This window comes from Acipenser ruthenus, chromosome 4 (genome assembly GCF_902713425.1).
Source record: "Acipenser ruthenus chromosome 4, fAciRut3.2 maternal haplotype, whole genome shotgun sequence".
Taxonomy (NCBI): domain Eukaryota; kingdom Metazoa; phylum Chordata; class Actinopteri; order Acipenseriformes; family Acipenseridae; genus Acipenser; species Acipenser ruthenus.
The window spans coordinates 101,550,551-101,577,515 of record NC_081192.1 but is presented as its reverse complement, the minus strand read 5'-3'; the positions used below and the strand labels follow the sequence as shown (position 1 = coordinate 101,577,515).

The 26,965-nt window shown below is 38.4% G+C and overlaps 1 protein-coding gene across 4 annotated transcripts in view; it reads right to left on the bottom strand.

Moving 5' to 3' along the window:
- Positions 1-3,228: 3,228 nt before the first annotated feature.
- Positions 3,229-26,965, bottom strand: part of LOC117399950 (cyclin-Y) — a 60,589-nt gene continuing 36,852 nt past the window's right edge. For all 4 annotated transcript variants that reach the window (XM_033999414.3, XM_033999415.3, XM_033999416.3 and 1 more), the window contains 7 exons: positions 26,647-26,747; positions 26,299-26,334; positions 26,104-26,161; positions 25,864-25,983; positions 15,433-15,599; positions 13,320-13,482; positions 3,229-6,932 (listed from right to left, as the gene is read on the bottom strand). In XM_033999414.3, coding sequence (XP_033855305.1) covers positions 6,816-6,932; positions 13,320-13,482; positions 15,433-15,599; positions 25,864-25,983; positions 26,104-26,161; positions 26,299-26,334; positions 26,647-26,747 — 762 coding nt within the window. In that variant the 3' untranslated portion in view covers positions 3,229-6,815. The remainder of the gene's footprint in view (positions 6,933-13,319; positions 13,483-15,432; positions 15,600-25,863; positions 25,984-26,103; positions 26,162-26,298; positions 26,335-26,646; positions 26,748-26,965) is intronic.

The following is a 26,965-nucleotide window of genomic DNA, read 5'->3' as shown; positions in this document are numbered from 1 at the left end:
CAATCTTCAAGTCTCGCCATAAATTTTCGATTGGATTCAAGTCAGGACTTTGACTGGGCCACTCAAGAACATTAATTCTCTTCTTGCTCAACCACTCCAGTGTGGCTTCGGCTTTGTGCTTCGGGTCATTGTCCTGCTAAAATGTGAATTTCCTCCCCAGTTTCAGAGTCTTGGCTGACTCAAACAGGTTTTCCGCAAGGTATTTTGCACTATCCATTCTCCCCTCTATCCTGACAAGCTTCCCAGTCCCTGCTGAAGAGAAGCATCCCCATAACATGATGCTGCCACCACCATGCTTGACAGTTGGGATGGTGTTGACTGGGTGATGTGCAGCGTTGGGCTTGCACCAAACGTAACGCTTGGAAGTTAGATCGATAAGTTCCAATTATTTTCTCGTCTGACCACAAAACCTTTTTCCACATGTCTGCAGTATCATCTACATGCTTTTTCGCAAACTCCATATGTGCTTTAAGATGAGGCTTTTTGAGTAATGGTTTCTTTCTTGCCACCTGTCCATACAGGCCAGCTTTGTGTAGGGACCGCCTTATTGTTGCTATGTAAACACTGACTCCCATATCAGACACAGAACTTTGCAGATCTCTCAAGGTCATTGTTAACTTCAGAGTGACATCCCGAACCAGTTTCCTGCTTGCCCGGCTGCTCAGTTTGGGAGGGCGACCTGATCTGTGTAGTGTCTGGGTGGTATGATGCATCTTCCACTTCTTAATGATGGACTTCACTGTGCTGAGAGGGATAATCAGCGCCTTTGAAATTTTCTTCTACCCTTCTCCTGCTCTGTGCCTCTCTACCACTTTATCCCTGACTTGTTTCAAAAGCTCCTTGGTCTTCATGGTTGCTTTGTTGGATCACTATGTGAGTTACAGCTTGAAAGTCTTTATATACCTCAGGGAAATTATCTACAAGTTAAACCACTTTGAGTACACACAGGCTGAAACCATTTCACTAATTTTGTGACCTTTGAAACAAATCATTTGCACCTGAGCTGATTTAGGGCTGCAGTAGCAAAGGGGCTGAATACTTATGCAACTGAGATTAATCTGTTTTTCTCTGTAAATATTACTTATTTATATTCTATATGCATTTTTTAACTTTATCAATGTGGAGTAGTTTGTGTAGATTCTACATGTAAAGTCTAATTTGAAAGCATTGTGGAGTACGCTCAGGTGCCAACAAAATGTGAAAACTTTGCAGGGGGGTGAATACTTCTGCAAACCGCTGTGTGTGTGTGTGTGTGTGTGTGTGTGTGTGTGTATATGTGTGTATAATATATATATATATATATATATATATATATATATATATATATATATATATATAATATATTCAATGGCAGAGGCTAAGTCTACGTGTCATTTTGTAAAAGTAAAAAACTTACCTTAAGTCACGCTTTCCAAGGTCTACTGTATTGCTACTGGTTAACATGCAGCCTCAAAATGGGTGGGATTCCGTGTGTATTCCACCTGCAATCACCCACCCTCTGTCTGTCAAGTTTCACATATTCATACGCCATTTTCCTAGCTTTCAATTGAGGAAAAAATAAGAATAAAAAATAACAATAAAGGTTGTCCAAAGCCTAAATTGGACCTTCTTCAACAGGGAGGACCAAAACAAAATTGCCTTTTTAATTGCTCATGGTACGAAAAAACAAAATGTTTTTTCAAACCGGCTCTTCATCTTCCAAATATTTTTTCTACAAATAACATCACTTGGGATTCATCAATCAAGTAAGTTTTTGTTACATTCAGTTGCTTGCCTTACGTGCTGCGTATACTATATTACTGTAGTGCATTTCTTATTAAATTACAAAGTACCTTTTGAAACATGCAATGTTTTATTGCGTATAATAAAAATTATATAATATATAAATATATATAAAGCAGGTTTTGTTGTTTAGCCTCCCACTTATTAAATTCAGGAGCCGCTACTAAAACCTGCAGCGTACAATGGTTATAAGCGTCTAAGTTGTAGTTAGTGCTCAAATAGATATATATTAGTTCAAAATGTTGTCTAACTTTTCATTTGAAAACCCTTCCAGTCCATAAGGATAATAAAACGTAAAAATATTACTTGTTTGAACGAGCACGAGTACAGGAAATCTATGCAAATAAATGTAGAAGGGTGTTTACCCGGGTTTCTTAATAGTGTAAAGTCAGCTTCCATGATATTTTCAGTAATGTTACTATAGTTCTGTTTTATTGGTATCATTTTGGTTTGTTTGGCACATCTGAAGATCTTAAATGAAATGTTGCAACTTGCTTCACTTCTCAATATCACTGGTAGCACTGATTACCATGCTGTTTTATACATTATTTTCAGTGTAATCCAATTAAACATCTGACGCTTAATCATCAGTAGCCGAGGTGTACAAAGTAATGGCTTAGAGACTTAACAGTATTCCTTGTAGAAAACAAGACTATTAAATAGGAGGAATTAGTCAATATACCTTCAGTTTTCCCAGGGGCAGAATTAATACAATACTGTGGAACTCATTAGTCGGCTTTAAAGTCACTACTGGCAACTTTGACAAGTTCAAAAAGCCACCAGAGAAATGGATTTCCAAGCAATCAGAGTTGATCACTGAGCAGCTACTAATTACATGTCTGTGTGATGTAATGCTGTCTTTTATTCCATTGATGTATTGAACTATGTTTATTAGTTTTGAAAAGTAATAGAAGTTCAAATGTAATATGTGATCACTGCCTCCCTCCACTCGCTCTGAAAGTGGTTCCTTGTGCAATCTTTGCACTCACATGACCCAAGATCAAAAGGTATAATTTCTGTCACATAAAGAGTGCAACGAACACCTTGGTTTGAAACGATTCATAGCCTATGTAATTATCACCTTCTTTATTAAGTTTAGCCCTTTAAGCTTGCTCTTCGCTTTGGTTACCCAGGTTTACTTAATGGGGGTGTATAGTCTATATGCAAGTACAAAAATGTTATCAGAAAAGGGTTTAGAGTTAGGGTTTAGAGTCTGGGTTAGTGGAGTTAGGTTTAGAGTCTGGGTTAGGAATAGGGTTAGGGTTATATCAAGTAAAATAATTTACGCATTAGGGACATTGTAACTATGTGCAAGTACACATGTATTTATAAAGTAACTAATATGTAAATACACAGTAATTAGAGACACAATGTAAAGTGTCACCAAAACTTGTTTAACCAACTTCTATTCTTAAACTGGTTACCTGAAGAAAATGGGAGGAAGAGTAAGATAAATCGGGTTTTATTGAGATATACAGGTACTTCGTCAACACATCACATTTAATACCCCTTAAATCTTTACCATGCAGTGAGAAAACAGGATTTTAAAGTCACTGCTAAAAGGATTGCAGAGATTCTTTAATTGAAGAACCTTAGCAACAAGAGATATGTTGTGGTGAGGGGATCAAATAATTGGACATTCTAAAATGGAGAGAAAAATCAGGGGTCAAATAATTGGGCACACTAAATGTACTGTATATATTAAAAAAAAAAAAGAAAGATGCTAAGCATTTTAGAAAGCTTTCCAAAAAAAGTTGTAACCTTTAAAAGACCCAGCAATAGTTTTAGATAAAAGAAAATATTTTTTTATTGCAAGTTTAAAATGTTTATAATTGTTTTCTGAACGTTGTTCATGGAATGGATCTACCAGTAGAAATAAAGATTAAACTGAGACATCATGCGCCTAATCAGTCTCCAGTCCTAATGATATGTCAGGCCACCACTTTGCCAAACAAAAATACAATCATGGATAATACTCAATATATACTGCTGTGTATTTGGCAAACTTAGAACGAAGGCTAAGCAATGCATTTTCATAAAGGAGGAACATAAACATCAGCATGACACAAAATGATTTAACCTAAAACATAAAAAAAAACTAAACTATAGAATCCATTTACAGCAGTTTTTAGTTTTGTTAGCACAATAAACAACCAATAATAATTAGACATCAAATGTTTCAGTTCCAACTAAATTCATAGATTCTAAAATAAAACATTTAAATAATCTCTATTCAGGAGGTAGAGTCCTGTGCACTGGTCTAAAACACACATAACCAGGCTAACCCTGATTGGACTGGATTCACTTTAGATCTGAAATAAACACCAGGCTGTATGCACATACATTCATACAATAAATAGGATATACAATCTTTAAAGAATGTATTACACTTCACAAAAGTACACTTGTACTTAATAATGACTGAGTTCAAACATCTGAGTAACAATCATTCACAAAGCCACTTCTTCATTCGTGTAACGTTTGTGTCACTTGCGCGATTCACAGCTTGTGAGCAGCCAGGCCAAAACATACAGAGCTAAGAGGATGGACTGGGGGAGGGGGTTGCGTTTCACCCTCTGTTGTTTTAAGGCTGGCTTGTATTATGAATAAAATTCCGTCCCATTTCTTATTATAATTCAAAATAATTGCTAATGTGATCGTAGCAGGCTGGTTTTCTGCTTCTAGAAAGAAAAAAAACTACAGGTTTAGAGAATGTGTTTATAATTGCATTTCGATTGCACACTCATTATGAAAACAACAGCAAAAAAAAAGAAAATCTGCCTGCCTTTCAAAAAACCTGCATTCGGAGTTTTGATAGGGCACTTCAGACCCAAAACTACTTTTATTGCTCGCAAACAAATATCTGATTTAAACGGGGAGCCTTTCTGCAGTAGTGGGTTCTGAGGAGGGTTATACAAGTGCATGTGTTAGTAATCTACCCAGGATAGCACCACACAACCCAAGTCAGCTAAGGGTCCTGCTCATATGCATTTTTATAAACTTGGGTTCCGTGACACATACTGTTACTCAGGCCCGCAGAAAATGACAGCACATAATCGTTTCTTTTTGTTTTCAACTGAGCTACTGTTAAACAAAAAGTGCACCCCCAGTCTGCTGACTGCTACCTGTTGTTGCAGTGTGTAAAGTTACATTTACACAGCTTTAAGTATGGCCTGTAACTATTGTTAAGCATCAAAGCATTTACAGTACATAAATTCAGACTTTAATTCATTATAATATAGTAAGATTATCACAGGATCCATCAGACAAAACCAAAACCCTGAGGAGCCGACCCGTCTACTGCTTCTCCGTCTCTCCCGACTGGCTTTTTAAATAGCCCATCATTGAACCTTGAACATGCTTTGTGGAAGCCCTTGAAAATGTGGAATGTGGAATGTGGAATGTGGAAATAATAGATGGTCACTACTTTTGTTCTGAACAAATCTGACCGAATGATTCCCTTCTTGCAGTTTAGTTTCATTGCATTGTTTTTTCGCACGGATTAATCATTTACTTGCTCTCTGATATACGGTATCTGACGGCTCCACAGAAAAAACACATGCAAATCAGAATGTACCCCTACTTAAAAGCAGAGGTTTTGAGTGTGACCTGACTATTAATGTTTAGTTTAGGTCATTTCTAATTCTGACAAGCGAAGCAATTACAATTACTTCCATAGGTGCCATAGTTTACCAGTCCGATGGTATTTTTATGACACAACACACAAGTCCCTCGGACTTCTTTTATTTTTTGACAACACAATCAATCAGTTGTCTAATTTTGACAAAGCTTAACCAAACACTGTCGAAACTTTCTTTAATGCTGTGGATATAAAAATATAAATACAGACTCAATCCCTCTTAATAGAAACATCTGCACTTAAGCCATCAAATGAATTTATGTTTATGCTTTTTATAATATTATTCATTAAGCCATCATGGGTAACACGTTTTTCCTTGCAAACACACTTACAGACACAAAAACAAACGCACACAAACACGACAGAGTTCAGTATCTAAAAAGTTCATATTTACATGGACACAAAGTTAAGAGGTTACAAAAGGCATTGGTTTTAACAGCACGAGTCAAAGGGTTAGCATGGAAACAAGATTTATAAAGGGTCTGAGAACTATTTCGCTTAGTTATTCTAAAGAAGCCTTACCAGCAAGTACAAGTCCATGAAAATCTCATATTACTTGAAGGACCCCATTAAAAAAATTTAAAAATCACATTTGTTATTTGCAAATAGGTGTCTTAGTAAACAAATACTTTGCTAAACACCAATATTTTATAGTAAACATACAAACTTTTTGGCCTGTTCATCGAGGAGGTCTTGGGAACATTTTCAAACACATACTGGACTATATTAGAGAAGCATAAACTAATTTAATAAAATGACATGTTAGAAAAGGGATTGTTTTTTTCTTTTGTGGTCCACAGTTGGGAATACACTCGGATAAATTAGATTTAGACAATGCTGGTCAAAAACAGCTCTATTTGTGTATTAAGACAGTGTAATTGAGAAAGATAGGAATGCCTAATGAGCCACTAAATTAATGTAACCTCTGTAAAATGATGTTACCTGTTTATGAACTGCTTGTGCTTGAGAAAGGACTTTCTGCAAAATCCAGCAGGAATGTGATCCAAACACAAACGTACACATTGGAATAAATAAAGTGTAACACACGGTCCCCTCTCTGCTGGCCCTCATTGCAACACGTAGGAAGGTATGTTTATGTATAATGGCACAGTTCTTTTTCCATTTTTCTAATCCTCAGTATTTTACCTTCTCATTGTTTTTTTATTCTCAACATACTCCTCAATAATCCCAGCTGCATTTGCTCTTCATAGTCGAAGGAAGATGTTCAAACAGTTCAGATTTTTTTTTTTTTTTTTTTTTAAAGAAAAAAATTAACACTAAAATCTGTTCCCTCTGTGCTGCACAAGATGGAGGCACTGTAAAGGCGTCTAGCCGAGTTGATAAGGTCTCTTGTTTCCTCCCAGGCAAAAACTGGACGGATGATAAAGAACAGCTAGGATATGATGGCAGGGGACCACCTAACCACACTCAGATTGTCCGCACTAGCGGAGCGCTTCTTTGCACATTTCCTCAAGTCCTTGTACTTGTCATCGCACAGCCGGGAGATAGCCTGGAAGATTTAAAAGAAGAACAGGAGATCAATCAGCATGACTAAATGTTTTCCAGGATTTGCTCATTTTTTTTCGATGGATGCAAAGTTACTGTGCTGAATGAGTTATTGAGCAAGCTTGTTTTTGGTGGCTAATTGTAGGTATTTTGTTAACTTTTGCATGATTTGCACTGCAGCCATTTCCAAGGGCTCTTTTGGAAATTCTTAACCACAATAGAATTATGTATCATGTACACATCTTTTTTTTTATTTTTATTGTGACACAGAAAACACCAGTTTGTTTTGGTAGTCCAGTAAATAACAACATACAACAATTTTGGTACTTTTTATTTGTACATAAACATGTCTCTGTTTAATAAACAGACAAATTTAGCCAGGATTTAGTTTGCCCACAAATTAAGCCAAATTAAACCTGTGTTTGTCTTAAAACGATATTGCAACCTTCTGACCAGATACCAGTATCTGTTAACCCATGCCAGCTTTGAGTAGCAGGTGGAGACACAACTGAACAAACATTGTTACAGAGCAGGAGTGCGCCACCATCTATTCTAAAATTAAAACAAGCCCTGCCATTCATTTCATGTTTGTTTTGTTTATTTTCTTAAAACAGTTGTTTATCTTCATTCTCTAAAAGGTAATGACATTCCCCTTAAACAAACAGTATTCAAGTTAACATACTCAAGAGCAACTAAAGCAATAGAACTCTAATATGTAAATAAGCAAAGGTTTCCCAAAATAAAACAATAGGCTTCAGAATATTTAAGGGGATTTGCTAGGGCTTTTGACTTTCAACATTCAAGATTTAAAGAAATGCGATGTCATAACCAGAATATTTGTTTTCAGTCCAGAGCAAAGGCAAAGAAGAACAAATGTAGCTATAACCTTCATAAAGAGTTTGGACCATAGTTCCACAGGTAATAGTACAGGTGGGTTTTTATCTACCCTCTATCAAAGTCTTGGAGACACAGCTTTTATATATTGCAAAAAACATGTTGGGATGCAATTTGCATAACCAACTGATCAGACAAAAGATTCACTTTCAATATTGTCGCAGTAAGAAATCCTTCTTACAGATTCTTATTATAAACGGCTAAGATGTCTCTAGAAGAAGGAGAGACATATCTGTGTGCAATGGAATGTTCAAGCAGTGAGGAGATCATTCTAGAGTAGGGGTGGCTAACTCTGGTCCTCAAGAACCACAATCCTGCAGGTTTTCTGGGTATCTTTAAATCATCCATGGCTAAAGACCTGGAATAAAAGTTAGTGTTGACCAATTAAGAAAATAATTGGTTCAGTTAATTAATTGAGAACTCAGGTGGAAGGAAAACCAGAAGACGCTGCAGCTCTCCAGGACCAGGGTTGGCCGCCCCTGTTCTAGAGGCTTCTTCCTCTGTTATGTGACCGATCTAGCTATCTATCAAGATGATGGAGTAACTTAGACACTTCATCTGATCTCTGATTGGAAAATGAGGTGAAAGCTGAGACAGGAATTATTCCTACATTTTTTATAGTACCTTTGCTTGTTACCTTACTACAGTCCAAAAGATTGAGGAAAATAAGAGATGAGTGGTGGGTGATGAGCAATGTAAAGCCCACAAGAACAGTTCCCTGTAGAAAATGGAAATCTCTCTCTCTTGTCATTAATCTTTCAAAACTTGTTGTGCTCCATTTTAAAGACTGGTTTAACGGGTGAAGGCACAACTGCAAAGACGTGTTCAAAAAGCGGGCTAAAGTACAGACTGCAAAAACAATACCCGTTATGTAAAAGGAAAGCCGCAAGCAGTCTAAAGCTGTCACCTTTTCTAAAAAATAGAAAAAAGGGATAAAGCCAAATACAAAAGTCAACAGGGAGTGTTTTTGAAGTGTTAACTCCAGGCTTTATTTAAAAAAAAACGACGTGTTTCAGTTTAGAAAATAAGAAACTTGAGAGTTTAGATCAAACTGTTAACAGTGTACTGCTATATAAGTCATGAAGTAGCATGTCCAGCAGGTAACCAGCACACTACCAGCTCGGGATAAACCAGTGCTGGACATTACTGTATTTCCCAACAGAGTAGTACTGCTGTTATTTGAACCTTTTAATGCATCAACTCCACAATGGTCTCCAGATAGTCAGCACTCCTCTTTCAGAGCTTCAGTGCTTTGTCGAACAATCTGCTCACTTTTAAGACGGGTCAAATCCTGGCCTCCGTAATGCGTAAGAAAAAAAAAAATCAATACCATCTTTTATTCTCCCATTTCCTTTTATCTAATGTATACATACTGTATGTGTGCATGTGATTGTGTGTGCTGACATACCAGACCTTGTGGCTCGTTTTTCGTGCTTTGCTTGGCCATCTTGGTGTACATACAGGCATTCTGGTATTGGGAGTATAGTACACCCTATGATACCCTACACTGTGTGCATTACCTGCTAAGCAACTGAACACAGGCTGGGGGGTGCCATATACCAGGTGAAATGTTATAACAGTGAATATGCTTGTGCAAGGCTATGGGAAAGTCTGTCTTTTCTGTCCTTTTCAGTTCAAAAGTAGATACTGTTGTGGTAAGATAACTGTTTTTAACATTCGCATTGGAACTGAACTGTGAGACTGAGCTCAAGTCTCCAGAGATCAAAGACTGCTTTAAAATCTTACTTTCTTCATTTTAGTAAGTGGTTTTGCTCTTTCACAGTATCATGAAATTGTCAGAAAATGTTAATGCGAGGAATAAGCCAGACACTTGCTGATAAACACATTTAAGGTGCAGGAGAAATAATAATGTAAGGAACAATGTACCCCCAAGAGCAAGGCTTCAGTGGGTCACCAGGACCCTGACATTAAATTTTTAAAGCCAACATCAGATAACTAAACAGACACTACTTCTTTTTTCATTGTCCCTAATTTGGTAGTTTCTCTCCAATTTGAAATGCTGTCTTGAATGTCACCCGCTGTAAGCTGTGCACCAGCGCAGGATGATGGAAGGATGAGCACCTCCTCTTCTCCCCTCTTTCAGTGCCTGTTCTCCTGAGGACTGATCACAGATCAGCTTACATAGGATATGTGCCAGGTCTGATCCAGGATTAGATTCTGTACAGGGACTGAAACTCTATACAGTGCCTTGCGAAAGTATTCGGCCCCCTTGAACTTTGCGACCTTTTGCCACATTTCAGGCTTCAAACATAAAGATATGAAACTGTAATTTTTTGTGAAGAATCAACAACAAGTGGGACACAATCATGAAGTGGAACGAAATTTATTGGATATTTCAAACTTTTTTAACAAATAAAAAACTGAAAAATTGGGCGTGCAAAATTATTCAGCCCCCTTAAGTTAATACTTTGTAGCGCCACCTTTTGCTGCGATTACAGCTGTAAGTCGCTTGGGGTATGTCTCTATCAGTTTTGCACATCGAGAGACTGAAATTTTTGCCCATTCCTCCTTGCAAAACAGCTCGAGCTCAGTGAGGTTGGATGGAGAGCATTTGTGAACAGCAGTTTTCAGTTCTTTCCACAGATTCTCGATTGGATTCAGGTCTGGACTTTGACTTGGCCATTCTAACACCTGGATATGTTTATTTGTGAACCATTCCATTGTAGATTTTGCTTTATGTTTTGGATCATTGTCTTGTTGGAAGACAAATCTCCGTCCCAGTCTCAGGTCTTTTGCAGACTCCATCAGGTTTTCTTCCAGAATGGTCCTGTATTTGGCTCCATCCATCTTCCCATCAATTTTAACCATCTTCCCTGTCCCTGCTGAAGAAAAGCAGGCCCAAACCATGATGCTGCCACCACCATGTTTGACAGTGGGAATGGTGTGTTCAGGGTGATGAGCTGTGTTGCTTTTACGCCAAACATAACGTTTTGCATTGTTGCCAAAAAGTTCAATTTTGGTTTCATCTGACCAGAGCACCTTCTTCCACATGTTTGGTGTGTCTCCCAGGTGGCTTGTGGCAAACTGTAAACAACACTTTTTATGGATATCTTTAAGAAATGGCTTTCTTCTTGCCACTCTTCCATAAAGGCCAGATTTGTGCAGTATACGACTGATTGTTGTCCTATAGACAGAGTCTCCCACCTCAGCTGTAGATCTCTGCAGTTCATCCAGAGTGATCATGGGCCTCTTGGCTGCATCTCTGATCAGTCTTCTCCTTGTATGAGATGAAAGTTTAGAGGGACGGCCAGGTCTTGGTAGATTTGCAGTGGTCTGATACTCCTTCCATTTCAATATTATCGCTTGCACAGTGCTCCTTGGGATGTTTAAAGCTTGGGAAATCTTTTTGTATCCAAATCCGCCTTTAAACTTCTCCACAACAGTATCTCGGACCTGCCTGGTGTGTTCCTTGTTCTTCATGATGCTCTCTGCGCTTTAAACGGACCTCTGAGACTATCACAGTGCAGGTGCATTTATACGGAGACTTGATTACACACAGGTGGATTCTATTTATCATCATTAGTCATTTAGGTCAACATTGGATCATTCAGAGATCCTCACTGAACTTCTGGAGAGAGTTTGCTGCACTGAAAGTAAAGGGGCTGAATAATTTTGCACGCCCAATTTTTCAGTTTTTTATTTGTTAAAAAAGTTTGAAATATCCAATAAATTTCGTTCCACTTCATGATTGTGTCCCACTTGTTGTTGATTCTTCACAAAAAATTACAGTTTCATATCTTTATGTTTGAAGCCTGAAATGTGGCAAAAGGTCGCAAAGTTCAAGGGGGCCGAATACTTTCGCAAGGCACTGTATAGAGTTTCAGTCCCTGTACAGAATCTAATCCTGGATCAGACCTGGCACATATCCTATGTAAGCTGATCTGTGATCAGTCCTCAGGAGAACAGGCACTGAAAGAGGGGAGAAGAGGAGGTGCTCATCCTTCCATCATCCTGCGCTGGTGCACAGCTTACAGCGGGTGACATTCAAGACAGCATTTCAAATTGGAGAGAAACTACCAAATTAGGGACAATGAAAAAAGAAGTAGTGTCTGTTTAGTTATCTGATGTTGGCTTTAAAAATTTAATGTCAGGGTCCTGGTGACCCACTGAAGCCTTGCTCTTGGGGGTACATTGTTCCTTACATTATTATTTCTCCTGCACCTTAAATGTGTTTATCAGCAAGTGTCTGGCTTATTCCTCGCATTAACATTTTCTGACAATTTCATGATACTGTGAAAGAGCAAAACCACTTACTAAAATGAAGAAAGTAAGATTTTAAAGCAGTCTTTGATCTCTGGAGACTTGAGCTCAGTCTCACAGTTCAGTTCCAATGCGAATGTTAAAAACAGTTATCTTACCACAACAGTATCTACTTTTGAACTGAAAAGGACAGAAAAGACAGACTTTCCCATAGCCTTGCACAAGCATATTCACTGTTATAACATTTCACCTGGTATATGGCACCCCCCAGCCTGTGTTCAGTTGCTTAGCAGGTAATGCACACAGTGTAGGGTATCATAGGGTGTACTATACTCCCAATACCAGAATGCCTGTATGTACACCAAGATGGCCAAGCAAAGCACGAAAAACGAGCCACAAGGTCTGGTATGTCAGCACACACAATCACATGCACACATACAGTATGTATACATTAGATAAAAGGAAATGGGAGAATAAAAGATGGTATTGATTTTTTTTTTTCTTACGCATTACGGAGGCCAGGATTTGACCCGTCTTAAAAGTGAGCAGATTGTTCGACAAAGCACTGAAGCTCTGAAAGAGGAGTGCTGACTATCTGGAGACCATTGTGGAGTTGATGCATTAAAAGGTTCAAATAACAGCAGTACTACTCTGTTGGGAAATACAGTAATGTCCAGCACTGGTTTATCCCGAGCTGGTAGTGTGCTGGTTACCTGCTGGACATGCTACTTCATGACATCATACATCATACAACATACAACATTTCCTGGCACAAGATTCCTGGGCTTAATGCATACAGTGTTTGGAGAGATGGTAATACTGGTTCAAAAAAAGAAACCTTTCAGACAGTGATGCACTTGCTTGTTCATTTCACCTGGAGGCACTGAAACAAAGCACAGAAACTGCTAACTTTCTTTAACCTAAAGTAGCACCAGATGTCATGTTTAAAAGGAAAAGAATGTTTACTACAACATGCATTTCTTTCAGAAGAGCACATGTGAGACCCATGTGCATTTTAACAGAAGTGACAAACAGGAAAGATGTGTGGAATTATTTTACAATTCCTTTTAAAAAGCCCAGTCGCTGTTTTCCTGAATCCCATAAATGGGGCTGTATGTATATCCTAGCAAGGTATCTGGTAGGAACCCTGTAACCAGCTGTTCCAATTCCAAACCCTCACGAGTCACCAGCTATTGCTGGAAATATTAGTAAAATGTCGCATACATCACCCAGCACTAAAAAACAACCACAAGAAAAAAAGAGAAAAAAATCTCACCTCAAGTTTCTGTGCTTTGTCTCTGCTTAGGGGCTCCAAGGGATAGCTTAAGTTATTGGCCTCTGCCATGGACCGCAAGTCAAAATAATACTTTGCATAAACACTTGAAGGGACGTTAATGTTGAACTGCAGCAACTCAAGAAACTGGCGCTCAAGCTCGTTCCTGCAGACAAAACAAATGAGAAGAAAGAGACCGATCAGGGTGCCTTCCGATACATGCTTATACATGTGAAGAGTGTCTAGGAGTGGCATATACCTCTTGAATTGGGGTAAACCTTTAGTAGAAGTAAACTAAATAAAAAAACATGAAGTGCTTTAAACGTGACACCCCCTACAAGTATGTGATTAGCCTTGACCTGAATTACGTCAACTGACATGGGCATTAACCAAAGGAAAAACGTATTCGTTGTAGGTTGAATTATAAAAGCAACACCACCACAGTGATGTCCGAGTAAAGCAGGTGTGATGCATTGGTTAGAATGAAGAATACTGAAGGAACTGTAACTTGTAAAAAGTGGCACAATAGTTAACTCATAAAAAGAGACAAAGGCATCCATCAGTGTCTCTGCATTAGACATACCACTTCAAATCAATGCTGGGACTGCAAGACTTTTAGGTGATAATTATTTTCAGAACAAATGGAAAAAACACTTACTGTACTTATTAGGAACCTGAGCATGCAGCAGCATAAACATTCAAATTTGTGTAGCAACACAAGAGCTAAATTTAGCCGACATGAGTGGAAGTCGTAATGCAAGCGTCTAACTAAACATTAATTTACCTCTCTGGTTTGTCATTTGATCCTCAAAGAGAATGGTAAAACTATCCCTCTTAAAACTAACATGTCAGAGGGCAAGTCTGGACATGTCAGAGGAGGCTGGCACATGCCGCCACGTTCATTTATAAAGCGTCCTTCATACTCGAGCATACCAGACATTTGACAAACAAGCAAAGAGACTAAGCTTGAACAATGCTAGTTAAGCAATGGCTTTTTAAAGTATTGAATTCCAAAGTAGGGGAGCTAAACATTTTGGAACCATTTATATTCAGCTATATGGGATTGCCAAGAGATGGTAGATCTTAAAGTACATGCCGCAACGTAGGGGGTAACAGCTCGCTCAGATAATCAGGAGCAATACCATGGACAGCCTCAGAAGTGAGAAGTGCAATGTGGAAATCAAGGCAATAAAAGCCAATGACTTCGTAGGGCTGGAGGTAATGATGTGGTATGTGTAAGTATTCTGGTTGAAGTGTCATGCATTGACAACACTTATTCAAAGTCAATCTGACATCTACATTAAAAAAAATGATCCTTCACTATACAATGCAGACAAAGAAAGTTTTTAGCATCTCTATGCTGTAGCCCTTGTTGCAACAGAAATAAAGAAAATCACCCTATTTATGGAAAGCCTTTGTACAAGATCAAAATTGTTGAATATATCTTGACTTTCACCTTTTTATTCACATTGATAAAAAAGGGGATTTATTTTCAGCAAAAGCAATTTTGTCAAACATTTATCCAGATGTATGTTTGTTGTCCATAACTTAGTTATCCAACTGCAGTTTATATTATTATTATTATTATTATTATTATTATTATTATTATTATTATTATTATTATTATTTAGCAGACACGTTTATCAAAAGCACCTTACAGAAAATTAAACAAAATATAAAAGTATATAAAATTACAGGCAATAAAAACACATATATACAATATATACAAAATAATTATAAATAAAGACTTATAAATACAAAAAGAGATATAAATAGGAAATTACAAATAAAGAAATAAAGGTTGAATTAAGTGGGTTTCGAGAAGACAGCAGAAAGCTGTAAAAGACTGAACAGTCCTGAGGAGAACCGGTAGCTGCTTCCACCACAGGGGGACAAGAGAAGAGAAGGAGTGAGCACGGGAGGAAGGAGAGTGAAGAGAAGGAGCGAGCACGGGAGGAAGGAGAGTGAAGAGAAGGAGCGAGCACGGGAGGAAGGAGAGTGAAGAGAAGGCATAACAAGTCATATGAACTTTTATTATCTATAACCTGCTTTGGATAGTAAATGAATAGCAACTAATGTATCACTACAGACAGAGCGTATGCAGACAGTAACTCACATGTCTTCCACTGTGATATCTTTCAGGATCTGGCAGTAATCCACATTCCAAACCGCTTGGTCGTCCCACACCTTTGAAGCCAGCAAGATGGCACCTAAGACAATTCGCTTCCAGTTTGAAGGGCAGATATCAATCTCTGCATATGTTAAGAGCCTTTCAAGATATACCTGGAAACAAATAATTACAAGAGGAAAAGTACATTTGCTTAAGATAAAGTAATGACAATGCAGTGCACCTCATTTATAATGCCGTAGTTACAAGACAGTGCAATGTGTGTACCTGCCTTGTAACTAGTATGAGGCCTTCAGTGACCAAAGCAGTGTCATATTCCATCCTTTGAAATTTAGTGATTAAAAAACTAAGGAAAAATACAAACATGTTGGTAAATACCATGTTTCGATCGGCTCTTGGCTTAATTGATCCAAGTTACTTTGTTTCCCAATAAAGGTATAAACAAATCCTGTTTAAAACAGCAATGACACCACTGCTTCCAACTGCAAAAAACTCCATCATCAGGTATTCCCTTAGTAGCTGACCTTGTCTGTGGAAATGCTCTCCAACAGGCCTCTATTTCTTAGTTTACGTATGTAAAGCACGGTTGTGGTTAGGATGTTTCACTTAAGACTTGGTGCTGCAGTCTTTGTTTTACAGTAAAATTTGTAAAGAAAAGAAGATCTGAAGAACCCGAATGCAAATGATTTGGAGCATTGGGAATGATAAAGTTAATCTAACCACAAGGCCAAGGTTGAGTTTGCTTAAAAAATAACTCTTCTAATACCAACCACCTCACTGTAAATGATATCTGAATCCTCTGTGGAAATCAAGCAGAGATAACATGGAAGGCGATTTGAGAGACGTTGACTGAAGAGCTAAGCCAGTAACATAATGAAGTTGGTAGAGCCGTGTGGCAGGGCAGAGGAGAAGCCCTGCACATAAATAGAAGGGGGCAGGGCAAAGCGGTGCGTGTAAATAAATATACTGTTTGGTGTTTATTGGTGATGGGAAAATGTATTTATTATTTTACAAACGGATGATTTAATGTATTGTATGATCTGTTGTGTTATTTAAAAATCCGATGTTTTCTTTGCTATTGTTTGGTTTGGATACGGTCTGGCAGATGCGATGGTAACAGCTCGTATCTGCCAGACATCTCATGAGAATGTGACTGGTGCTGTTTATTGAATTATTGTTTAAGTGTTTGTAATTATTTGTTAACTGTATCAGTATATAAACCCTGCAGTTCTCCCTGTTCCAGGTGGGTGTTCGAGAGGAGGAATGGGAGCGAGAGAGGAGAAACCAAACGAAAGAGAAACTAAAACCCAAAAGCACTGGAAGCTCCAGCACCATATTTGTTTAGTTTCGTTTTTGTGTTTGTGACTTTGTTTTTGTTTGAATATTTATTTTGTTCTGTTTTTGTAAACCTTTTTATTTTATTTTTGGTGAATTAAAAGTAGCGCCGCAGTGCGCTTTGCACCCGAGTATCTGTGTGTTGCAGTTCCTGCTTCCGGTCTGACGTCACCGTTCAGCCATCCGCGTCACAAGCCGGCAGCAAATTCAGTTAGAATGAAACATTTATATTTTTGTCTTAAGACCTGTGTGGAGGTTTAACGAGATACATTAAAACAAATGAAGGACATGACTGCAGCCAAGGCCAATACTGGAAGGGCTGAAGAATTACCCTCGGCCTAGTACATGGCTTTGACAGATAAATGAGTTATTATGCTATTATAAACAGAGGCAGCTTTAGCAACTGCCCAGGCACTGCCAGGTTTGACTAAAAAGGGTTTTTTTAAACCCTTAATATGGTCAAAACAATGCCTGAAACAGAATGTTTCATCTTAAAATGTAACCATGTCTGAGTCCAGAATGCTACTGTTATCCATCATCATGACAAGTATTGCAAAGCTGGTTTTTTGTGTGTGTTGTCTGCACAGCCTGTTAGACATGGCTGCTTAGCAAAAGCTCATGTGTTTAAATGGGCAGGCCTCACAGGGCTTTGCAGAATGCCTGCGAGGTTCCATAAAGTATTATCATTGTGTGAGGCTTTACCAGGCTGTATCAGAAGCACAGCCAGCACACATCCATGGGGGGTCTGGATAGATGCAGCCAGTTTCACCATCTGAAAAATAAGACCCACTGTGCCTGTATCCTAATGACACAGATTGCATTGAAAAATGAGGCATGCCAAGAACTGCACAGCCAAGCCTCAATTCTTGTTAGAACAATAATAAGATCTTTTACTCAGATTCCTGTGGATGACTGGCAGCAAGCAGCATTTAAGCAATCAGTTTTTAACAGAAGAGGAAGTGACTGTGAGATCAGAACGATGCACATTAGAAAAGCCACATTAGCCTTCTTTTTTGGAAGAACTAAACCATAAATCATCACGTACCAAAACAAACATGTTTATTCCAGTCTTTAGCCATTTTACAAAACAAGAACCAAACTACACCACACCATAATATAATATAATATAATATAATATAATATAATATAATATAATATAGGTCTATTTTAGGCTCTTGAGCTATTTAGCTAAAACAAAGGGAAAAACATCCATTAGATGTGGGAATTATTAAAATATGAACAATGAATCACTGGGTAACTCGGAAGAGCTCAAAACAATGGTTTCCAATGGTCACCACTTGATTTTGTAATTCCATTTAAATTCCTTGCTAATACCGTAGTATAAACAAATCAAGATAATGTATGGTATTAGACTCTCCTGTGCTGTCAAGGTAACTAGTTGTTGATTTACTGCTGTTTGAAGCCTCTCTAGGTAAGTGCTTGTTAGACTCCATTACCAGGCTCACTGTTTGCTTACTGTTCTAGATTGTTCCAGGTGGAACTGAATCCTGTTTGATTGCAATTGAAACCAAACTCCCTATTTAAACTCCCTCAGTAAAACAGATGAAGGCAGTTGGAGTGGATCACAGGTAAGCTGTTATCATATTATTCTTGTAACTGACTTATTTTGTAATACTATATGGATAATATTTTGAGAAAAACATATTCTTCTGGTAAGAATTGCTTTTCATTTCAATGTAATTGTCTATATAATTTATGTGACTGTGACCTGCATAGCCTTTGCATAGCTAAATAAAAGTACATTTTCATTAAACCCTAAGTGTAGATAACTATTAGAACAACATTTTTCTTTTGGTCATGTGGCGGAGTGTCCCGCCCCTATTATTATTATTTGTATTTTTGTTTGCGGCACGGATAAAAGCGCAGCATCTTTGATTATATTTAAAACCCCCGTGAGGATGCATCCTTACCAAACGCGTGCAGACTCTGGCCGAGGGGTAATAAGATAATTAACAACTAGTTAACCCCTCGGCCAGAGTATAAGAAGCGGCAGCTGTCCGTTCTGCAGTGGAGTGTGCTAGAGAGGAGAGTACGGGAGAGCGGAGAGAGAGAGAGCGCGAGGAGAATAAGACATAATTAACAATTGCTAAAACGTGCTGGATTAGCCAGCACGACACTTGTTTGTTTGTTTATTCGTTTGGCCCTTGTGCCTTTTTGTTTTGTGTTTTGTTGTTTTGTTAAAATCATTTGTTTTGTTTGGTTTATTAATAAATTCAGCTGAGTGCAATAGCATTCAGCTTCACCCGCCCATCCATTGTTTTGGTTTCAGTTACTTCCTGGTCCGTGACGTCACCACACCACACCACTGTGAGCCGGCCTGTCACAGGCCATTTTGACCAAAAATGTCAAATTAAAAAAAAAGTGTCAGATGAACACTGGTCCATTCAATGACTGTGTATACATCACGTCTGTTGTGTGGGCAAAGGGTTACAATGGGACTGTAGGGTTCTCCCAAGAGAACGAAAAGATTGAGAATAACCTGGAATAACCTGGCAGTGTTTCAAAACTGCTCTTGCCCAGATGATTACACAGAAAAGAACATCTGCCCAATGACAAGCATGTTACCAGAAGCTACAGTATGGTTAATCAGAAACAGCTGGACCTCACGTAGAGTAAACACCTAGAAATAAACATGCCAACAAACTGCAGCCACAGTGTTAGCTTCAAAAGGACAAACACTGCTGAGAAGAGGGAGCAGTGTTTCTAGTTCCTGTTGTATCAACTCCACATCGTGGGGCAATCATATTGGATAGAATGAGCTTTACACACAAAGGTCTAACACAGCATTCTGTATATCCAATCTAATTCTTTATACCATAAAATAAAACTAAGAAGATAGATGCCAAACAGTCATAACTGGTATATCTGCACTTTTACTTCAATATACAAACAAGGAAACACACTTATCCCGCTCGTCAACAGCAGAATCTCTGACTAAACTGCACTGTAAATAAAACGAAAATAATAAAAAAAATAGTGTATTTCAACACAATCTAGCCATTTTGCTGTTTAAAAAATAGTCAAACCCACTTAATATCACGCCAAAGGGACCGAGCATACATTGTGACAATAAGCAGAGTGACACTGTTTAAATCTTTTAGTTTGAGACTTTTTCATTTTAATATGCAATGATCTAAAAGCACTGAACACACTCTTGTGATCTCCAGGAGTCAAGCTGGGTGATCCTGTGAGCACACGACTGTCGAGTACAGTGTATACAGAACGTGTTGATAATACAGGACAGCTGGTGCAGCATTTTGAAGTGATATTAAGTGGAGTCGAAATCAATTGTATGACTGTTACATTTCCTTGATATTAAGCAGTGTGAAAATTAACCAAAGTGATATTATCAGGAGCTTGTTTCCATTATATTGCGGTCAGGACATTTCAACGTGATGATAATAAGCAGGATGTGATATTAACCACAGTGGTATTAAACGTGTTTGACTGTATTTAAAAAGACAAAGTTATTTCTTCAAGCAAGCGTAGATTAAAGTCAAATCACAGTGCAGCTGTTTTGAAAATCAAGGTCTGTGTCAAGGTCATGACAATGATAGACAGGCCCTTTGAAAGTACAGGTCAGAGTCATGACAATGATAGACAGACCTTTTGAAAGTACAGGTTAGCATCAGTTTCATGGCTGGAGGCTGAGGTTAAAGCCTTCATGACATTGGGTTTATCATAAGATATATCGACGACTAATCCCTCAGTATGCGGGGCAGTCAATTCCACTGGCAAACAACTGCTAATAGCCAGTGTTGAAGCACTACCTCACATTCAGTATTATGCAATATTATGTAAGCAAAAACACATTAGAAGGCATGTGGCTGTAATGAGATTACTGCATGCCACTTGAAGTGCGATTATTTATACAAACCCACGCTTTGGAGTGTTTTTGTGCTCATAAACACATTTCATTGTCGCTTTAAAATGGTCCAGTGGTTAAAGAAATTGGCTTGTAACTAGGAGGTCCCCGGTTCAAATCCCACCTCAGCCACTGACTCACTGTGTGACCCTGAGCAAGTCACTTAACCTCCTTGTGCTCCGTCTTTCGGGTAAGACGTAGTTGTAAGTGACTCTGCAGCTGATGCATAGTTCACACACCCTAGTCTCTGTAAGTCGCCTTGGATAAAGGCGTCTGCTAAATAAATAAATAAATAATGTAAAATTCAAAATTGCTTTTGTTTCTACTTTGTGTGATGAGGCTGTGTTCCAACTGTGCAGCTGTACTGACATATTACACGGTTTTGTATCCTTTTCAGCCAATCAGAGCACTTTACTCAAGCCACTTTATAATATATTATATTCTTTACTGAATCACTGAGCCATGGATTGGTAATAGTTTTCATATAAAGAAATGAATGGCTCACCTTCCTGAGAGCTTTGCAAGCGTTACTGTAGCACATCTGTACCTAAATTGTAGGCACAGCTGACTTTGAACAATATTAATGTTGAGCGTTCAAGGTGCTCTATGTATAAATCTGCCCCTGCATTAAAGTTATTCAAATATAAATGAAATATCTCAACAGCTATCCATGCTTAGTCAATGCAGCAGTCGAGTGCCATGGAAACTGGGAGGAAAATGCAATGAACTCTATCCACTAACTGACCGAGCTGAGTAACAGAACAATTTACTATTTTGAAAATGAAGTATGTCAGCTTAAAATTAACAATCTTTTTGCCCTGTGAGGGCAGCAGTGTGGAGTAGTGGTCAGGGCTCTGGACTCTTGACCGGAGGGTCGTGGGTTCAATCCCAGGTGGGGGACACTGCTGCTGTACCCTTGAGCAAGATACTTTACCTAGATTGCTCCAGTAAAAACCCAACTGTATAAATGGGTAATTGTATGTAAAAATAATGTGTAAAAAATAATGTAATTGTATGTAAAAATAATGTGGTATCTTGTAACAATTGTAAGTCGCCCTGGATAAGGGCGTCTGCTAAGAAATAATTAATAATAATGATACTATTGTAAGAATGAGGAGTCTTGTTTCTAGCTGTAAAAGTCAGAGCCTTCTATACTGTTCCACGGATCTGTCTGAAGAGATCCATGGGAATATTACATCCGGATTTTATGCTATTACTGAGATTCAGAGAGATCAAACTAATGTATGCTAACGTGGCAATAACGTGGCATGAAATAATGTTATTATCTGAACTTGAGACAGTACCAGTACACCTCCTCTCAATTTAAACAAACCCTGAATTCACCTGGCCAGGAAAACAGCTGTTAAATTGAAGACACTGAAAAATAGTTGTAGTTAAAACATTTGTCATTGAATTTTTGTTTCTTTTAGTATTTCTAAATGCAGCACTATTGAGTGTTTCATAGTTATGCATGCTATACCATGTCACTTAACCCTTGTGTACAAAAAAAGCTCAATATGAGTAAACATATTGTTGCCCGGAGGTCTTGAATGTATTGTATGTCTGTTTAAAACATGCAGGTTCGTTCTAATTTTCTTCCCTTCTTCATGACATTAAAATCCATCCTGCCCAGATGCGCACCTGTTCGCAACAGATTACATCGATTTCCAAATCAAAGGGGATAGATAACTCTGAGGGGAAAAATCTAGTGGCACTGCTGGTGCTGTCCATGAGTGGCAACGAGGAGGTTCCCACAAGACTGGTGAATGACGTGAGCTGCAAGAAGCCGACAGACAAACAGGGCCAAGTGTGAAACACTACAGAACGAGTACATTGGTAAAACACAATCACTATATTTAGATGGTCCAGAAGGAGGAGACCTGCTGTAATAAAAATAAGAGGTTTTCTTAGCAATGGCAAACAAAGCACAAAAGTGACAAGAGCACCAACAAGGATTTGCAGTTGTTTTGATAGGATTACTAAAATAAATAAAAATGACATGGTATGGTTAACTCTTTTTATTTATTAAACTAGTTAAAGATAAAGTATGTGTGATCCGAACATCTTCAAGAATGTACAAACCACACTAAGAGTTAAATCCTGGGGAAGACCACATTACAATTGCAGGGCTCTAAAAGCAACAAAACAAAGGCAAGGCCAAAGAGGAGGATTTTGTTTGGATTAATATAGAAAGCTATTAAATGACCCATAGACAGAAACATTCATTGGTTCAGAATCTGGATTTTTTGCAGCACCAGAAATCCTACTGTGTTTTCAAAAACTCCACCACATACACGCACTCAAATTCTGGGTAACGAGAAAAAATGAAGAGTAGACTTCCCGGCTCTGTACAGAGTGTTTTATTATAGGAAATACAGGTACTGTACCAACTGAATATGAATGGACAGACAATAAGCAACACATCTAATTAACTTGCAACAAGCAAGGCTGTTGAGATATAAGAGTACTGTATCTGATTTTCAATAAAAACACTACCAACAACCCATACATTTTTAATATCAGTTCTTCAATGCAAATGGTTTTTAAATGCACCTTTGAGTTTCCTTAAACGTAAAGGTTGTAAATGCAGGTAAGATGCAGTAAGGCATTTGCACATTTTCTGCAGACTGTTGAGCTGTTTTGTTTCCCTATAAACTTGCTTCTTGTTGTCAACATTGGTAGTTGAAATCACTGGGCTAGGGGCACCCGAGTGGCGCATCCGCACATCCGCGCGGAGTGCAGGATGTGCCCTATAGCCTGGAGATCGCAGGTTCGAATCCAGGCTATGTCACAGCTGACCGTGACCGGGAGTTCCTAGGGGGCGGCGCACAATTGGCTGAGCGCTGCCCGGGTAGGGAGGGCTTAGGTCGGCAGGGGAATCCACGGCTCACCGCGCATCAGCGACCCCTGTGGCCGATAGGGCGCCTGTGGCTCTGCAGCGGAGCCGCCAGATCTGTGTTGTCCTCCGGCACTATAGGTCTGGTGGCATTGCTGTGGATCTGCAGTGCGAAAAATGACGGCTTGGCAGGAGCACGTTTCGGAGGACGCGTGTTCCAGCCTTTATACTAAGCTGCAGTCAGTCAAGTACCAATGAGCCTATCACTCAAACTTCAAAGAATGATTTCATTTTCACCCAAAGCTGCAGCAAAATTATCAGAAAACTAGAAGGAACTGTTATTGAAAGCAACGTGGCAGGAATGAATGGCGATTTGTGTAAGCAGTTGTTCTGTGAATGCTGCTGCTCTCTTGTGAATCCAATATCACTTGCAAAGTGTCATTTATTTTACCAAAAATAATGACAAATAATTGAGGTCCACCGACACAGAATGGAGCAGGTGGTATTTTTCTAAGTAGTAGAGTGGTCAGACTTCTTTGCAACGTATTTGTATTCATTGTACTGGAGTTAATTCAAGTCTCAATAAAGTGATATGGAGAAATACCAGCACTGCTTGAACAGAATTTAAACATCACAGTATTTTCTGTGGTTTGCTGTGTGATGCGGTTTCAGTACGTTTTCAGTACGGTACCAAACAGCTTTTATTACTAGGTAAACATGTCCTCCATTTATTTAGTTTTTTCCTCCATTGTTTAATTCAAGGACAATTTAATCATTCAAAACACCCAAATTAGACATGCAAGTTTGAAATGAACAGTTGTAAAGCTTTTGACAGGAGCCACACAAAGGCCTCACAGAGAGTGGCTGGAGAAAACATAAATATAAATCAGGCTTCTCTATTATTAGCAGAAATGAATAGGCACATATCAGTCATTCCTCCCCTATTCTGTTACTCCGAGCATCTGTCAGTCCCCTCGGGGGTACACGCTACAAGGGTTCAGTATAAAGAGGCTTGTTCCAGGCACTCAGGCATTACTCATCAACCGACCAGGCTACTGTTAGGGCAATGACAGGCATCGCATAGCATTTGTTTAAAACAAACACAATTAAGATTACATGGCTGCCGTTTACAGACTGACTTATCTGTGTTTCACAAGCTCAGACAGATGCCACCTGAAATTTTGCACTAAAAGTTTCACATCTGCAGAGTATTGACCAACGTCTAGTTTTTTTTTTAATTATTATTTTTTTATTACATGAGAATAGCTGTTATTTACTTTATGCTAACATTGGATTCGGCTTTAACTAAGATAAAATTAGATAGCAGTGGTGGGGACCGACCAATAAGTAGCTTCACTGCAACATCTGCACACATTGGAGTAAGAGCTGAGCCTGCAGTGCCTTTCCTCCACCAAGTAACGTGGATTTCCTATTGGCCTGGTGTTTGACAGCTAAAGGGTAAGCTTAGCACCTCAGCATGGCAATGGGCTGGGGCCCTACAATTCCAGTACAGGAAATCTGTAGGCTTCACGTCAGTTTAGGTCAGGTAGGCTCAACATGAAAAACCAAGTTGTGTGTTTAAAAGAATCCTGTAACAGGAATATAACAGGCAACAACCTTGGAAATATAAATTGCTCGCTTAAGGAGCTAACTTGCAAATAAACCAACAAGGTAATCAACAACTAAAAAATGAGCGAAGGAACCCAACTTATACCCTGGGGAGATAATTTTGAACAAAGGAAAGTCTGGCTGTTTCATGAATCCTGCTCCCATATATCATTAAACCCTTGCTACCAATTCATTAAAAAAACAGCCTCCTCAGAAATTAATCCTTTTTTTCCACCATTTGAAATTAACCAGACACATGGTATACCTGAAATATCCTCTTCAAAATAATTTCTATTGACGATACTTTTATTTTAACTACAATGTATATATAAACACACACACACACACTGTATAGAGAGAGACACAAAGAGAATTCAAAAACTGCAAACAGCTCAATATCCAAGCAGAATCAGAATCCAACAGAATACTCATCAAATCACTAGAAATACAAGCAGATGAAAACTCATTATTTTACAAATTAGCTACACCATTTCGGCTTCTGCCTTCTTCAGATAGCATGGCAGAAAAACCAAGCCATCTACCACGCTATCTGAAGAAGGTTGAAGCTAAAACATTGTAGATAATAATTAAAATAGTGCCTTTCCAGTTCCTCAATTCCTTTTCTTGTTACTGTTTCCTGCACTTCTCCTGGTGTTTATGAGAAGCTAAAGCAATACTGAGGTATCACGCTGCAGTTTACACACTGCGTAGGTCATTGTGATGACAAATGCAAGGCAACGCTGCCTGTACTCACCAATGTTACAATGGCACATTCTGCAGTGAGCTGGGCAGCACTGAACAGAGTTCGCACAAACCGGTAGATCTGCTTCTGTTCCGGGTCGTGCTTCTCATAGTCTGATGGCAGTTCAGATTTCTGGAGGAAGACAGTACAAAGAAGGCGGCTTTTCTCTTATATAATGACACAAAAAAACCCCAGAAAAAACCTCAGCACACACATACACACTCAAATACAGTTTTATAAATGTCAATTTACCGAAAGCGGATGAAGTTTCTCATTGAAAATGTCTAATAACATTCTTCCATCTGCATCTCTGGAAGCAGAAAATAAATAAATAAACAAATCAATCATTGTGTACCACACAAACTAAAACAAGCAAAGTTAACACTAGAACACCAGGGCATGCGTTATCAGATCTGTGCTTCATAACCCTGAAGATGAGACACATACCTGTTTTTGATGTGGTAATATATTGCAAGAGCTACACTGTAAAGAGAAACAGTTGTTAATGTCCAAGAAATGTATGACAAAATCGGAGAGCAGTGCCTTTGCTGAATAATTTAAACATTCAACATCAGGCCAAAATTCAAATTAACATCTGTAGAATACAGTGCACATTCGTTAATTGCCAAGAGATCACTCTTTGTGTGTTCCATTTTAAATTACAAGGCTGTTTGCAATGGCATTATAAAATGAAGAAGCGCTGTAATTAAAAAACACCTTTAAAAGTAATACACAAACATATTCTAATAGAATAGAATGCATGCATTATAAAGGTAATATGATATCTATAGTCACCATTTAATAGTATATTTGAGGTTTGGTTGACTGACGGTGCTGTCATCTAAGAAAATAGTGGAACAGGAACTGTACTTTCTTCTTATTTGCCCTGGTGGATGCTGCAAAAATATAACACCAATAGTTTTTATTTTAGTTACAATACACCACACCTGCAGTTAAAAGGTATTGGAAAGCAGATCTGTATCTTGTACTTCTTTCATACTTTGAAAAGAATGCTAACGTAATCAAGTAATCTCACTTCTCTGTTTACATACACACACATATATTCATTCATACATACATACATATAGGTGACTAACATAAAGATAGCCTACAT